Raw genomic sequence first — 18088 nt, 5'->3', positions numbered from 1 at the left:
TTTCGATGCTGCTACTCTCTTGGCCGCCTTTTCAATGGCATCACTCCCTTCCCTTCTGGCCTAAGATGCACAAACAGGCTCTTGGTGCCTCGTTCAACAGCGCTTTCATGATGAACGAAGTTAGTTGGAGCATGTTGTCACCGCAACAGCGACAACATGCTTCAATCGTTGTTCATTTGTAACTGAGTGGATTTCCGAGCGGCGCTCGCATATATATCGATTGGTGATTTCAATAGCCTGTTTTGAAAGCAATTTCAAGGCTATTGAAATAAGTTTTTGGATCAAAAAGTAACAACAATATAACGCGTAGACATTTTATCTTTCGAATGAAGTGTTGTAATAGTATCATACCATTTCGTTCAGTTGTTTTAGGAGCTATTGACGCGCAAAATCTCCGTCTCCGGCGTAACGCTTTCGTTTCGAAACTTTGATTTTACACCTCGGTATAGAAATTAAAGACGTAGTCCTACGTCAAAAATTATAGATTCTATAGCTCTTGCTCATCGATTGTCCGTTGGATTTAAGAAATGATACATGAAAAGCTAATGCTTTTTCTAATATACCCAAACCCATCCGCAATTTTTGGCATATGCTCACAAAATTTGTTATTGCAATAAATGAGGATGTCAAAAGATTTGTTAAATATTTATTTGAGGTACTAGCTAACCCGGCAAACTTCGTCCCGCCCATTTACTTGATTAATTCTCGAGTAATGCAGGAATTTGTGTTTTATTTGTATGGCAGCCACCCCTAAGAGAGGGGGGAGGGGTATCTAACCACCATAGAAACATTCATTGCACCCTAAAGTTTCCATATGCCTAATTTGGTTTAATTTGCTTGATTAATTCTTGGGTAATGCAAACATTTGTGTTTCATTTGTACGGCAGCCCCCTCTAAGAGAGGGGGAAGGAGTATCTTATCACCATAGAAACATTTATTGCATCCTAAAACCTCCACATGCCAAATTTGGTTTCATTTGCTTGATTAATTCTCGAGTAATGCAGAAATTTGTGTTTCATTTGTATGGCAGCCCCCCCCCCTTTGAGTGGGGGAAGGACTGTCTAACCATCATAGAAACATTTATTGCACCCTAAAACTTTCACATGCCAACTTTGGTTTCGTTTGATTGATTAATTTCCGAGTAATGCAAAAAATTGTGTTTCATTTGTATGGCAGCCCCCTCTAAGAGAGGGGGAAGGAGTATCTTATCACCATAGAAACATTTATTGCATCATAAAACCTCCACGTGCCAAATTTGGTTTCATTTGCTTGATTAATTCTCGAGTAATGCAGAAATTTGTGTTTCATTTGTATGGCAGCCCCCCCTTTGAGTGGGGAAAGGACTGTCTAACCATCATAGAAACATTTATTGCACCCTAAAACTTTCACATGCCAACTTTGGTTTCGTTTGCTTGGTTAATTTCCGAGTAATGCAGAAATTTGTGTTTCATTTGTATGGCAGCCCCCCCTTAGAGAGGGGGGAGGGGTCTCAAAATATCACGAAAACCTTCCCCGGCCCCAAAAACCCCTACGTACCAATTTTCATGTCGATCGGTTCAGTAGTTTCCGAGTCTATAAGAATCAGACAGACAGACAGACATCACTCCATTTTTATATATATAGATTGTATAGTTATGAACCCATCTCTGCCACCCAGTTACCTTTATATAATTATAGATGTAATACAGTACTTGTTCGTTAACTATATCTAAACCGACTATGTATGTCAAACGTCAAATAATACTGAGGGGAGCTTCAATGAGTTGTTTGATTAGCACCGGAAAAAAAACTTGTGCCCTTGTGAACGTTCTTGACAATACCTGTACAGTGCAACGTTTCTAACTGCATTTTCTCAACGTTAAATGTCATGAAATTGGGTATACGAAGAGATACAAAGGTTTCCACTAAATTTTCGTGCAATTTTATTGAGCATTTTTGACATGCGAAAATAATGTCAATTTTTTAAACATCTTAAATTATAACGAATGCTGCCAAATTTCAAATGTATATGTTCGTTCCATCGGCTGTAACTCAATAAAAAAACAGTTATGTATAAATGATAGACGTCATATTCACGTCTATCATTGATACATAACTGTTTTTTAATTGAGTTACAGCCGAGATAACGCACATATATATAAATTCTGAAATCTTATAAGGTTAACTTATGGGTCCGTTCTAATTGCTCAATTCCTGGCAATGAGAAGGCGGACAAGGCGCAAAAGTGGGTGCCCAGGAAGGCGAATTGTTTGATATGAAATCTATGATGATTTTTTCCAATTACTGCGTTCCCTCTTGAGTTGACAATCCGATTGGGACACTGGAAGTCTTGGGCGGTGGTTATATTCAATTATTTCAAATGTTTCTTCGAGAGCGTAGTTCAAAGGTTTGGATGTAAGTCGTGACTTCATTCGTGTAATGAGTAGACTTATGTCCAACCACTACTCGCTAGGTGCTAGATGTCTGTCGTTGTGGAAACGGTTACGATGACATCGATCACGCAGTTTGGCAATGTACGGATAACTACGCAGCCAGAGAGTACCTTTTGAATGCCCTTTGGGCCCAAGGAAGACAACCCTATGTTCCTGTTAGAGACGTGTTGGGAACTCGCGACGTCTGATATATGCAGTTGATCTATATGTTTGTGAAACGGTATAGTATAAGAATTGAATGCTTTTGTCTGTTTTTTCTTTTTCGTTATTAGTTTGTTTGTCATGTTCCCTCATCTCACCGTCGCCCACCCTCGACAGATAGTCTAACACCAGATGCTATCCCTGGTCATTACGCACAATGCTACAGTGCGTGTGGCAACTTTCGGTTGAGACAACGATACCTCATATCCATATCCCTAGCTTGACCCGTCCCACAAAAATTGTTGCACCGAACCATTGTTGCACCGCGAGTAATCGGTCGAAACCTACTAAACATAGATTTAAGTTGGAATTTTGTATAAACAAATCATGAATTAGTGGCTCCGCAAAGCTCATGCGATTGAGCCTTACATATAAATGAATTGGAAAAAAGTTTAGCTTATGTTTATGTTTATATAACAATAGGCATGTTTGTATTAAAATAAATAAATAAAAATAATCAAAATAAAAAATATATATCTTACGAACATCAATAAACAAGTCTTTTGATTCCCATTAACATACAACATCAACAACACAAAACTATTTGCTAGAAAAACACGGTAATCATAGCCAACGTCGAACGAAAATTGATTGGAAAACCCAGTCACTTCAAAAAATACTCGTCGATCAACCTGCATACCAAATGCCGTCGGCTCAAAACAAGCTAACCCAACCCTTCCTCTTTCGATTCGATCTTGTTCTAATTATTCATTCTTGGAGCCTCTTCAGCCGGGCATCCAAAAATGCTCTAGTCATCCCGCCGACGCTAGAGCAGAATCCACGACGGATATCCAATTGAAGCCCTCCAATTAGCAATCTATTCCAAATACACTTCCCCCCAAAAATCCTTAGGTCAATCAACCGGGCTGGATCGAGATGCTGCTCGCGCTGGTCGACCCCGCTGCTGACGGTCGGTCGGATGATGATGATGATGATGACGATGATGACTTTACACACTGTCTGCACAAGTACCCCCTCGAAGACCGCTGAAACGAAGGGAAAAAGAGCCCAACGAGAGCCCAGAATTCATACCTACGCAACGCACCTTCCGTTCGGTTCCGATCCGGTCAAGGGGAGGGTGGGGGTAACACAGAGACAGGAGCGTGCGTGCAATGAACGGCGGCAGTGGCTGCTGCGCGGTCCAGGAAGAACGCGCTCCGAACAGTAAGAAGCATAATTTGAAACCTCTCCTAATTCTTGCACACTTATCATATTTTGTTCTGATCACATCCCCCGCGCTCCGCGTCCGCACGGTCCTCCACCCGCACTGCTGTCATTATTTCACATTATATTTGTTTACGCTCACCGCGCTCTCGCTGGCCAGCGCACACATCGTTTTCAAAAGAATTCTTTCATTCCACTATCTCGAGAGAGCCCATTGTTCGGAAACTGGAGAGAATCAAGAGCGCACAATCGTGATGCTCTCGTGTGTGCGATTATTGTTATTAATTTTATAAGGTTATTTTTTTGCTGTTGCTCCAATGAATTCTTCTCATGCAACAGCGTGTGCGAGAGCCCAATTCACAGTGGATGCTCTCTTTCTCCTGCGAGGCTCACCAGCCGAGATGTGTAGTGGTGAGAAACTATGCCGAGCATCCCACAGGCCCCCAGGAAGAAAGAGAGAGCGCGCGACCCGTTGGGCAGGTTTTTCTTGTATCGCTACACCTGTGTGGGTTCGATCAGGCGTTTCGATGTGGTGGTTCCCCAACCGGAGAGAAGATCCGAGTTGAAACAGTCGAATGGAGCGCAAGATCTCACCAGTCTTGATGAAGGTTTTGTTGCGAGTAGTCCAACTTTTCGTTCGCGCTTCGCAAATATTGGACTTGAGAAAAACTCCCGTTGGTACCTACTCTCTAGCTCGAGTTGTGTAGAAGTTGGTGTGTCAAATAAATCAGATTCTGACTGGTTGAGAACAGTGTGCGAAGATCGCGAGAAACTCTTTGTGTGGATTACCGATTTTGTTTCCTTACGGCTTACCGGGGGAACATCGTGATCGTGTGTGGATTGCCTTTTGTTTCCCTGTTATTTTTTGCTTGCTTGCTTGCTCTGCGTGGAGTTTTGGACAATCAATTCAACTCGGTGCGACGGTGTTTCGATTTTGCAGCATCCGTGAACTTGGAAGATCGTGAGTGAGTGTAACGAGGCAAGCAAAACAACGAGAGAAAAAAAAACAAAAAGGCGCAAAGCGATGATAACAGTTAATTGCCGAAAAATCTCAGTCCCCGGGTAAGAAAGCTTTTGCAAGGCGATCTGCTGCTGCAGACTGGAAAAGTGTAACATGAGATCTGCACAACCGTGACAGGAGAGGTGGTGTACTTAAAAGTCGTTTAAAAATTCGCCACCTGAGGAAAGGCGGCGAGAGCTCGCGCAAACATAGGCCTGGCTGCTGGTGGAGAGCTGCAAAGTAGCCTGAAAGCGCAGATAAGGCGAGAGAAGCCAAAAACCGTCCCAGACCCGTCGTACTTCTAGACCTGAAGGCCTGGAGAAGGCGCGCGCGCACACATTTGGACGGGGCGAAAAAAAGGGCTCCCCAAAGAAGAAGCTGCGAAGAAAATAAAAATATGAAAACGAGATAGTTTTCAACGAGCTAGAGTCCGGACAGCAAAAAGAGAGATGTTTTTGAAAAACGGCCGCTGCCAAGGACCGACGGTGGAGCGGTGACGGAGCCCAGCAAATCAACTCCGGGCCGACTGACCGTGAGTGTGTGTCTTTCATGAATAATTAAGCATATGGAAAGTGTTGAACGGAGCTTACGACGACGACGCGACGGCCGATGGTGAAAACGGTCAGCAGCCGCCTAAACGCGCCGTAATTTGAGCTCAGTCAAATTGACGAAGAAAAGTTTCCACTTTTTCCTCGGTCAGTGTTGTAATATTTTTTTTGTTTTCCTGTTTTCGTATATTTTGGAGGAGAAGTTTGAGTGAAGTTCAAGTACCTAAACTTGTACATTTGTTTCGCCCTCGAAGTGTTCCCGTTCTCGTGTTCGCGAGGCAAGCGAAAGAATTCGCTCGGAAACGCGAAGCATCCCGGCGGACCGGGTGAAGCCGGAGAAGAAGAGATAAGGAGAAAAATTCTTTCCGAAGAAGAAGTTGTGGGTGTAGAAAAGTTGAAAAATAATCTGAAAACAAACGTGAAACGAAGAATTACAGAAAACAAGTTGGGAGAAAAACGAGCAGTGAGTACGTTGTAAAGAAGCTCTCCGAAGAAAAGGGGTTAAAGTTTGCTTACGGAAAAAAACGAAGCAGTTGTGAACCATAATTGCGATAGTAATAACCACAAAATTGTGATAATCTATATATGATCTTGAGGGCGAAAAGTTAATGTGAACGGAAAGAGTTAAAAGAAAGAAAGACGGGGAAGAAAAAAAACGCTACGGAACGCAGAAGGAATATAAAAAAAGAATCTCTAATAATGTGTAATTTTTCAAAACATATCATCGAGCATCATCAACAAACCGGCGGACATCCTCGGCCTCGGCAGCAGCATCTTGTAGCAGTCGTCCTATCCGCGTCAACAAGTGTGTAACAAGCGAAGAGATTTAATAGGATTGTAAAAAGTTTATCACTCGAATAAATCAATTATAAATCGAGACAGCAGCATCAGCGTTCTTCTCTACAAGCTCTAGGCAGGGAGGAGCAGGGGAGTGAGAGGGAGAGACTAGTGTGTGGAGACAGTGCAGAACACGAACCCCAGTTTACTGGAGCAACGAAGAGGGCGCGCGCAAAATGTTTGACGTTCGTACCGTGGAAGCCGGTGGAAGTTGTGATCAAGATCGTGATAGTGATACAATGTCAATCACAGCGAGACGACGACGTGTATTTCAGCGGCAGGCCTGTTTACTGAGCGTTATGGCTGCCTTTTCCCTCGGGCTAGCACTTGGCGTGTTTGTGCCACTAATTGGTATGTCACAGGCGGTGACGAATGCGAAGGGATCAGCTGGTGCCAGCGGCGATAGCAGTAGTAGTGGTAGCGAGATGGAAATTAATGGTGGCCCACTTGAGCGGTACGAACATTTGCCCCACAAACTGCCTCACTTTCCAACGATCGACGACCTTCGGGGGAAGGATTCGTACAATTCAGTTTCGTTCATAGCCGAGGAAAAACTCAAAGCCGAGGACGTGTTCCGGCATGCATTCCATATCGATCAGAGGGATGACAAAGATACGATGGTGATCAAGAAGTTTGACCCGGAGGATCGCTACATTAAGGAGTACACGGTACGCCGAACGGCGGATGGTCTGTTCCACAAGGGCCCCGAGAAAAAGCTTTCCCAGCCTTCGATCATCGAACAGATCCTGAGCTCCGGTAAGCCGGAGAAGGAAAATCAGGATGAACCAACGATCGACATCGTTCATCAGGCCTCCGAACAGCTCGAAGACGCAGAAGACGCAGATGGGGTGATTTTGAATGACATCTATTGGGGATCCGCGATCGAAAGTGCGCTTCCGAAAGGCTTCGACAAACACCAAAGCGAATCGTGGACGCGGTATCTACAGAACGCAGAGGTTGATCACCTCGAGATAGGCTGTGGCCGGATGCAGAACCGCATGGTTGTGTTCCGAGACGGAACACGAGCTTGTGCACGGTACCGTCAGAACACGGACCAAATACAAGGAGAGCTGTTTAGCTTCTATCTCGGCCAGCTTCTGAACATCACAAACCTTGCCCCGAGTGCTGCCTCAATTATCGACATGGAAAACAAACTGTGGTCGTCCGTCACGGAAGACATTTCAAACTCCCAGTGGAAATCAACCAAACCGGTCGTGATCACCAAATGGATAGGGAATTTGGAACCCGCGGGAATTCCCAAACCATTCCAACCCCTGGAACGACATTTGAACAAACTGGACATTAGAAACATCACCGAAGGACTCGATTTGCCGAAACCGCTGAAGGGTCTTCTGGATCGGCTCGGTGCCACGCCAACTCCCGAGCTGCAACCAATTCGACCACCGGGCGCACCGCTCGGAGAGCCCGTAGTGAAACGGCTGGTGGAGTTGGCCCAGTGGTCGGACCTAATCGTGTTCGACTATCTGATCGCGAACCTGGACCGGGTCGTAAATAACCTCTACAACTTCCAATGGAACGCCGATATCATGGCAGCTCCGGCCCATAATCTCGCCCGCCAGAAAGACTCCCATCTGTTGGTCTTCCTGGACAACGAGTCCGGTCTGCTGCACGGCTACCGGTTGCTGAAAAAGTACGAAGCCTACCACGGGCTGCTGCTGGACAATCTGTGCGTGTTTCGGCGATCGACGATCGCGGCGCTCCAGCACCTGCGGGACAACAACGTGGGCCAGCGGCTGAACGAGCTGTTCGAGCGCACAACCAACGCCAAGATACGGGATGTGCTGCCACCGCTGCCGGAGAAATCCGTTAAGATACTAGTCGATAGGATTGATCGAGTGTTAGGTCAAGTGCAAAAATGTCGTGAAATCTTCTCCAACCGATAGCCGACAGTAGAGAAGGTGTAAGCTGATTGGGGGAACAAAAACTGGAGGTAACAAAGGTACGCTGGTCGTGTTCAAAAAGAAGTTTTTAGTTTTGTTTACCGCTTGCGCACTCCCTTGGTGGAATTTCCTACGAGCTGGCAAGCGCGAGAGACGATGACGAGTCAAACGTGGAGGAAAGCCGAAGGAGAAAACATCGTTTGTTTAGTACTGTTTTGTTGTTTCGTTTTTTTTGTTTGTTTGTTGCCGTGCTTCAACTCCTACAACGCAACACCTCGTGTGACTGACTGTGTGCTGGCTGGTTAGTGTGTGGCTCTCGCCCGTACTCTCGTTTAGAAGCACAAGGAAAAAAAAGTTGACGCTCCAGTCACAATAACAAGACACCACCGGACCAGGTTTGCGGGAATCCCAACCCCGAATGTGTCCAGGTCCAGGAACAAGGCATCGGTGCGTATACCCACAAGATTCAGGGCATTTATCGCGATTCCCGGGGTCACCGGGGGAAGGCAGGGATAGCGAGAGGGAGACGTGGATTGAAAGACAATGTAAAATAGTTTAGAGAATAACGGTAGGCAGGAAGGCAGAAAGACAGGGCAGCAGACGGTGTGCGTATGAATATTGTAAATTTATATTAGCGGGAAAATAGGTGAAGACTGAGATGGAAAGGGCGCCAATAATTGGCGACGTTTGGTAAGCGCTTCGCGCGTCGGCTCTTGCTCGGATTGGATTGGAAGTTTCTCTCGTTGGCACCTTTCGAAAGGTTGTCCGGGCTCAGACGTCAGCTGGTACTGCTGGTCACTTGCACTGTATTTTTCTTTCGTTTTACTCTCGTTAGATGAGTGTTCTCTCGTTGAAACATGGTTAGATAGTTTGTCTTGGAATTGGGAGAAGAAACCTTATTTTACTTTTTTTTTGAGGTGATTGATTCGAACTTTGTCAGATTCGGTCATTGACTGTCAACCTCAGACCAACGATAATAATGTTTAAATTTGAAACAACGTAATCGATACTGTGATTGATGTGTTGCCTCATCGAAATTATTCATCCAAATACGTTTGTGTAACAGGAAACAAAACCTCAAATAGTCAAACAGACTTTGGATATTTCTTCCCATATATAGGTCACTGCACGAGCGGAATCGAATTACAGAAGGCATTTAATGTTGATAATTTGGGTAGAAAGGCGAAGAAGAGCGGTAAAACCGAACCGCGAACATTCCTTCCTACCATAAGAAGTAAAAAAAAAAATAACAAAGTTATTTGGGAGCAACGACCCATTTCAAAGTGTCAAATCCATATCACTTTTTCAATAGCCCGTAACTGACGAATGTAGAAAATTCGATACTTTTCACCAAGTTGATGGGCCGGTATAAAGCTATCGATTACACTTTCGACCGAGTATCGAAGGAATGGGAAAGCGGGAAATACTCTACGCTTTTCGGCAAGAATGTAGCGAAATTAATCCCGCGTATGGAATAGGATTTTTTATCGTTTTGTCACATTTTTAATTGTTGATTCTTTTTTCATGAAACATTTTGTGGTCTAATGGCCAGGATGTTAGATTTATATTGAAACTATTTCGTCTGGCTGTATTAGGATATGTACTGGATGCTACGTTGAGTTAGGAGCGGACCAAACCTGAAAATTTAAAAATTCTTTTTTTTTATTTCGTTATTTTCGGGTACCTTATCACCCCGATGCATTCCGCCGCATTTGTATTTCATTCGAAACCATTATTTCATTCGAGTAATAATTTCGCTTTCCCTATGTCTTACGTTTTGCTCGTTTAATGTGCGAAGAGAAGCAGATCGAACGAAATGCAAAAACAACTCGAACGGAATACAGAATAGAATTTTTTTAAATCGATTGAAAAGTAGAATCGGGCTGTGTTATATCAAAAATGTTCACGACCCCAAAAACAACTCAGTAACTTTGTAACGACCAAGTAATTTATTTATAAATAATTCCATTCATTTTTTACATCGCATCGCAGTATAGAAGAAGTAAAACGCATTTTGCTCGAAACCTTGCTTCTTACCTGGCGGCGCACTTATTTCAGGATCTATGCGACCCAGTTCAGCCAAATGTGGTTTTTCAGCATGTAAAAATGTTTTTTTTTTTGCTCAGAGTGGAGGATTTTTAATGATTTGGTTATCCTGTTTCATATAACAATTTAAAGTGACATTGACAAAAAAAAATCATATAGCCACTATTTTGGTAATTTTTCAAATTCTGAAAACCTGCCACCTTACGGTATAAAGAAAACATCTTTCCTATTGAAGCAAAATTGAAAATCCAAAAACATCTAATTGAAATCTTAAAATATAAAAATCTTAAAATCCTAAGAAAATTAAAATCAGCTAAATTGGACGTATAATTCCCAACATATTCTTTTTGTAAATCCATAATGAATGAATTGGTTGAAGTAAAAGAATTTTTTCATGTCACGCTTTCAGCCGAGCTAATGCACTCATTTCTGGTTTGGAATCACGAAACAATTTTCAAACAAATAAAAAAAAGTGTACACCTTGTTAGCGGACGCCTAATAACAAATTGATTTTTATTGTGCAAAGATGTTGCAGATCACTCACATCTTCATAAAACGATGTTATGCATAAATAAAGCATAATCTTTCGAAAAAAAAACTTATTGTGTTTTCCCAGTATATCAGAACTTATTCGATTTCTGGTCGAAAAACTGCTCAAGGTACCTTTTTATGATGCCCGAAGAGTTTATGTTTTCGCCCTTAAGACAATTTTTCATGAATGTAAACAAGTCTGAGTCAAATCTGAATCTGGTTAGTAGAGCGGGATGGATAGCACGTCTCAGACGAACTCCAAAGAATAATTCAGTTACCAGGGAAATGTGAGATTTGGCATTTCCTATTGACTTATTCTATACGTGTGTCCTCAATTATTAAAATTTATAGTACAGGTATTTTTTTGGCTAAACCCGGCATGGGGGATTGCTCATGGTGGTTTGTTTTTCATACATTTTTGACGGATCCACAATACCATAGTGTTTTGATGTGCTGTATTTCAGTTGCCATTGCACAAAATAGCACCAACTCTGACAGCTTCCGATGTAGGGGCAAATATACGCTATGCACAAATAGTTATGCGAGCTTATATTCGAAATAACTAGAATTTCAACCATCATTTTCTTGAGATTTTATGTCTAACAGGGTTCTAAATAGGTGTATTAGGGTGTGTCTTGGGCACATTCTTTCGGTCGAATCTTTTGAATTACACAAAAGTTAGAGTGAAAAAAGAGCATTTTATTGTATCGATGGTTTTCGCAGCCGATTGATGACTTCAAATTTAGCCATAGCACTCTATACCATACTTTTTCCAGTTGACATTCACACGATCACAGACGATTATATGGTTGTTCCGCCATCACCTTTATTCCACATTACTAAAAAAAACCAAACATTGAAACCGCCAAATGGAACCATTTCAATCTACATTTGGCAACGTATAAAAACCAACAACAATGTTTGCAGGTAATGCTAAGATACCCAACCAGTCTCTCACTGGACGATACGAAAATCGACGTTGTATCATTTCAATTTGGTGTTGACTACTCACTGGCAGGAGCAAAACTGTACAATAGAAATTGCAAATGCTCCTCCATTGTACTATGGCTGTTTCAATAAATTGCTATCGGGCGGGGCTTAAACTGCAATATTTCTTCTCTTCGCAGCTTCCGTTCACATGTTGCACCATTTGTTCTCTGCATTCGTATCTGATTCAAGGTAACCAATAAGCACTAATTTCAGAGATTGGCTTTATATATTACTTGAAAAGTACTTCAGACAATATATACAGTAGTGATAACTGCAGATTTAACACAGAACCTAACGAAATGTTATGCATACCTATTCCTACCACAATGGGGTCACAATGGGGACCTTATCACCCCGATGCATTCCGCCGCATTTGTATTTCATTCGAAACCATTATTTCATTCGAGTAATAATTTCGCTTTCCCTATGTCTTACGTTTTGCTCGTTTAATGTGCGAAGAGAAGCAGATCGAACGAAATGCAAAAACAACTCGAACGGAATACAGAATAGAATTTTTTTAAATCGATTGAAAAGTAGAATCGGGCTGTGTTATATCAAAAATGTTCACGACCCCAGAAACAACTCAGTAACTTTGTAACGACCAAGTAATTTATTTATAAATAATTCCATTCATTTTTTACATCGCATCGCAGTATAGAAGAAGTAAAACGCATTTTGCTCGAAACCTTGCTTCTTACCTGGCGGCGCACTTATTTCAGGATCTATGCGACCCAGTTCAGCCAAATGTGGTTTTTCAGCATGTAAAAATGTTTTTTTTTTTGCTCAGAGTGGAGGATTTTTAATGATTTGGTTATCCTGTTTCATATAACAATTTAAAGTGACATTGACAAAAAAAAATCATATAGCCACTATTTTGGTAATTTTTCAAATTCTGAAAACCTGCCACCTTACGGTATAAAGAAAACATCTTTCCTATTGAAGCAAAATTGAAAATCCAAAAACATCTAATTGAAATCTTAAAATATAAAAATCTTAAAATCCTAAGAAAATTAAAATCAGCTAAATTGGACGTATAATTCCCAACATATTCTTTTTGTAAATCCATAATGAATGAATTGGTTGAAGTAAAAGAATTTTTTCATGTCACGCTTTCAGCCGAGCTAATGCACTCATTTCTGGTTTGGAATCACGAAACAATTTTCAAACAAATAAAAAAAAGTGTACACCTTGTTAGCGGACGCCTAATAACAAATTGATTTTTATTGTGCAAAGATGTTGCAGATCACTCACATCTTCATAAAACGATGTTATGCATAAATAAAGCATAATCTTTCGAAAAAAAAACTTATTGTGTTTTCCCAGTATATCAGAACTTATTCGATTTCTGGTCGAAAAACTGCTCAAGGTACCTTTTTATGATGCCCGAAGAGTTTATGTTTTCGCCCTTAAGACAATTTTTCATGAATGTAAACAAGTCTGAGTCAAATCTGAATCTGGTTAGTAGAGCGGGATGGATAGCACGTCTCAGACGAACTCCAAAGAATAATTCAGTTACCAGGGAAATGTGAGATTTGGCATTTCCTATTGACTTATTCTATACGTGTGTCCTCAATTATTAAAATTTATAGTACAGGTATTTTTTTGGCTAAACCCGGCATGGGGGATTGCTCATGGTGGTTTGTTTTTCATACATTTTTGACGGATCCACAATACCATAGTGTTTTGATGTGCTGTATTTCAGTTGCCATTGCACAAAATAGCACCAACTCTGACAGCTTCCGATGTAGGGGCAAATATACGCTATGCACAAATAGTTATGCGAGCTTATATTCGAAATAACTAGAATTTCAACCATCATTTTCTTGAGATTTTATGTCTAACAGGGTTCTAAATAGGTGTATTAGGGTGTGTCTTGGGCACATTCTTTCGGTCGAATCTTTTGAATTACACAAAAGTTAGAGTGAAAAAAGAGCATTTTATTGTATCGATGGTTTTCGCAGCCGATTGATGACTTCAAATTTAGCCATAGCACTCTATACCATACTTTTTCCAGTTGACATTCACACGATCACAGACGATTATATGGTTGTTCCGCCATCACCTTTATTCCACATTACTAAAAAAAACCAAACATTGAAACCGCCAAATGGAACCATTTCAATCTACATTTGGCAACGTATAAAAACCAACAACAATGTTTGCAGGTAATGCTAAGATACCCAACCAGTCTCTCACTGGACGATACGAAAATCGACGTTGTATCATTTCAATTTGGTGTTGACTACTCACTGGCAGGAGCAAAACTGTACAATAGAAATTGCAAATGCTCCTCCATTGTACTATGGCTGTTTCAATAAATTGCTATCGGGCGGGGCTTAAACTGCAATATTTCTTCTCTTCGCAGCTTCCGTTCACATGTTGCACCATTTGTTCTCTGCATTCGTATCTGATTCAAGGTAACCAATAAGCACTAATTTCAGAGATTGGCTTTATATATTACTTGAAAAGTACTTCAGACAATATATACAGTAGTGATAACTGCAGATTTAACACAGAACCTAACGAAATGTTATGCATACCTATTCCTACCACAATGGGGTCTAACGACCCTTCTTTAAAATTTCATATACAGCGTGGCGCATAAGTCACGCAACGCTCTATGAAGGAATAAAAATAACGATCGCGCTGCAACTATCGAGCGTGTTGGTTCCTAAGCGGTTCAGTTGTTCGATTGCATTTTTTTTTGTATACAGCTAAGTTCTCGCTGTTTTTTTTAATGAAAAATGCAACTTTATTGTAAAAGTTCGAGGGGTTGTACCCGAGACACGACCGCTTAAGACGTAGGACTACGCAATCTTTATTTTTGAAATTATATTTTATATTTTAACTCTTTAGTAAGAAGTTCCGGGAATCCTGAAAAGGTTCAATGGCTTGCGTGGTTTTGTAGAATCATTTAGAGAAGCAACAATTTTTTCTTGCTTTGCGAGAACAATACACTAAATGGTCATATGTCGTAATTTGTTTCTTTATATCAATCCACGCATTGCACTGAGTATTTAACGAGAGGCATATTCCGTGCATCGCCATTCAACAAACATCAAACACGCGTCTAACAGAAGCACACAGTTGCAACGATGAAAATGAAACATCGCGAGAATGACCGTTTATGAAAAATCGTTTCTCGACCCTCTGCCAAAACCGCCAACAAAGCTAGGAGCTTGTTGCATCAGAACAGAGCCGATGCACGACGCCATTCTTTTTTCGCTACCCCTCTTCGTTGTTTCTATTCTAGTGGCTGCATAAGTTGCCCGTTATTGACAGCTCTGTTCGGGAAAGCACACAAATGGACAGAACAAATGTATGGGGAATGGGAATGCTTCCAATTTTTATCAATTTAAGCCATATACAGACTATAGGATTGTAATGTATAGCATATAAAACAAATCTTAGAAAATGTCCCATTCGATTAGTATGCAAATCGTTAAAATCCGTTCGCAGCAAAAATAGTTATTAACGTTAACTTTATTTCATAAAAACGTGACCTGTTTTCCGATTTGGCACCCTTAATGAAAGACGTAGTCCTACGTCAAAAAAGGGTTCAAATGAATTATTAAAACATTGTTCATGGCTAACTACAACTTCTTCCCAGCTTTTCGGCAGAGCTCGAATACCGTTACGGCAGAGGTTATCATCTTTTGAGGCTTTCCACGAATCAAACCATGTTTGTGCCATTGAACAATAATAAAGCAATAATCGGACGGCGCAAAATCTGGACGATATGGTGGAGCTTCCCATTTGAGTTTTGTTTTCATGTTATAGAATCACTAATTCATGCCTTATTTGCATCTTAATTTGATACCGTTCCCCATTGGTGGTTTCGTTCGCTTCAACCAAATTTGCAGGGTGAATATTTGACCGAGAAGTTAACCAAACAGTTTCCATGGCTTTTATCCTACCTTGTGCTGTAATGCAACCATTATTATTATTATAACCCATCATGATGTGATTGTGGAAACCCTTGCATTTTGTACAGCGCCTCAAATGAAGTGATAACGCCATGATTGACGAATATGAAATCTAAGAACCTGTCACTGTGATTGGACACCGAATTAAAGAGGCGCCATTTAGAGAACATGATCTGATAGTATTTACATGAGAAGGCAGAATATCAACAACTAAACATATGTTGTTTGTGTTCACTTTTCAGGATAGACCAAAGTGGTTTTAATCACCAAACAGCAATAGATCATCAATAGAGTTGAGCGCCCACTTGCATTAATGGTTGATGATAAATCTCGTTCGAAAACTTCAGATTCATTATATAAGATAGGTGGGACATAAATAACATGAATGTTATATGAAGAATGAACGAGATGTATAACACAAAATGCATGTGTGATACGGCACTCAATCACATTTTTTTTAGAAATTCATCTTCATTCTAGAATGATATATTTGTTCCCACGCTTCTCGAAATTGATTCGATGATTCGAACACTTTTTTATTCACATTATTGATACATACAGTGGTGGACATTCGTTTAGCCGTACCCTATTTTTCCTCAATATTTTTAAAAATAAGTCAATTCTTTGTACAGTTTTGCTCATAAAAGACGATTATTGTTTATTTTCATCGAATTCATTCTAAAAAAAAGTATAAATTCACTTTTTGTTTTCTAAGTAATTCAAATATGTGGAATCAGGGTGGACATTCGTTTAGCCGCATCCTAAAATTTCCATAAAAGAAAATTTGTGCGGCAAATTTCGAGTCCAATCGGTAGCTAAGATTTAGTATGTCCACCTCCATTTCGGATCTCTTTGAAAACCATCCAAATTGAACCTTTTTTCGCCGGAAAATACAACATTTCTCCATTCTAGTATAGCCGGGCGAAAATGAGATGGTTCTGCTTATGGGTGGCGGTCAGTTTCGGCTTCCCTTGAAGTTTCTTCCACATTATGTTTGGTGACTCGTTCAAGATGCGCGCAATATGCCTCTTCGTTACTGGAACAACCGATTCTGTCTTATTGTATGAACAGCATATCGATTCCTAGTTGCTTCGTTTCTTATTCGACTTTTAAGACGCAAAGCAACTTTGGTGTTCCCATTTGTTGGTCGTTATATCCCATATTTCTGGCATTATTTAAAGAAATTCCGTACCACTTTCTCAGATAGACCAATTTTTGTTACGATCGAGCGATTAGAAAACTTTTGTTCACTGAATATCTTTATTATTTTCCGCCCCTCTTCCGTCAATAGAATACCTTTCGCCATTCCTTTAAATTTTACGTAAATCACTAATCTGTCCAACTTCTTACGTTGCACATCTAATATTCATCTAATCTTGTAAATTAAACATTCCCAAGTATTGTTTCAAAAAACACAGATAAAGGCTTGGTGATTATGCGAAAACTCGATTTTTATGCTCTGCGGCTAAACGTATGTCTCGGGAAAAAACGACGTTTGAATGTTTATATCCACCGATGCCACCTTGTGTGTGTGTGTGTGTGTGTGTGTGATTGTGACGCACGTCCTTTCAATGAAAGTGACTTAAATATACTATCACTACATCAAATAGGTATCCCGATAAAAAAGAACATTCCTAGTTGTTTTGTAAGTGTTTCAAGTTTTTTTTCAAGTGCGGCTAAACGAATGTCTATCACTGTACAAACAATCGATGCTATTCGCTATTGACAGTTTATAAATTATGTCTTTGCTTGTTCTTTTCTGAACAAGCATAATCTTTGCTAATGATTTTTGACGAACTGTGTTTAACTGGCCTGATGGCATTCCTACTGCTTTATTGAAGAAATGTTGGGAAACACTGAAATCTCCAATCGCTACAATACGCTTCATCTCTTTACGAAAGCAAAAGTTTCCTGTAGTTTGGAAATCATCGTTCATGCTCCATGCAGGGTTGCCAACTTTTATTTTCAAAAATCAGAGAGAACGAAAATAAAGATGAGGAAAAATCAGGATGCTCATATTGTGTTGTCCGGAAATTTCGAACCGATTTTTGGAAACACAAACGCATGATTTTCATAGGCAGACATACATTTATTCAAATTTATGTGCACAGTTTTGTTCCACGATCTTTCACCATCTTTCATTCAACTTTAAAATTTTATCCTCTCAGAATGTGTTTGCCTTCTCGCCGAAAACTGTTTTCTATACAAAAGAAAGATGTTTTCTATACTGTCCAAAATGTCGAAGTTCGTATGCTTGAGAGAATTACGCAGGGACCTTAACCTGTGATAATCATAAGGTGCAATATCCGGTTAGTTTAGCTGGTGGGATAGCACATTCCAGGCAGACTCCAACATAAATTGTCATGTTGGCAAAGAGATATGAAGTTTGGCATTGCTCTGATGGAACACAACGGCTATCGCATAGACTAATTCTGGAAGTTCCTCTAGTTTATTGCGAGCAGTAGTTGTGGGATTTTATCGACAGTTTGATTAGTAGAAGCTCATAATGGAG

At 40.6% G+C, this 18088-nt stretch overlaps 1 protein-coding gene across 1 annotated transcript in view; it reads left to right on the top strand.

Moving 5' to 3' along the window:
• The first annotated feature begins 4410 nt into the window (after positions 1–4410).
• LOC129775456 (extracellular serine/threonine protein kinase four-jointed) overlaps positions 4411–18088 on the top strand; it is a 216799-nt gene continuing 203121 nt past the window's right edge. The window contains exon 1 of the mRNA XM_055780229.1: positions 4411–8142. Coding sequence (XP_055636204.1) covers positions 6359–8086 — 1728 coding nt within the window. The 5' untranslated portion in view covers positions 4411–6358 and the 3' untranslated portion in view covers positions 8087–8142. The remainder of the gene's footprint in view (positions 8143–18088) is intronic.

The sequence above is a fragment of the Toxorhynchites rutilus genome, chromosome 3, assembly GCF_029784135.1.
Source record: "Toxorhynchites rutilus septentrionalis strain SRP chromosome 3, ASM2978413v1, whole genome shotgun sequence".
NCBI lineage: Eukaryota > Metazoa > Arthropoda > Insecta > Diptera > Culicidae > Toxorhynchites > Toxorhynchites rutilus.
The sequence above is the reverse complement of the archived record's forward strand: the minus strand, read 5'-3'. Positions and strand labels throughout refer to the sequence as shown.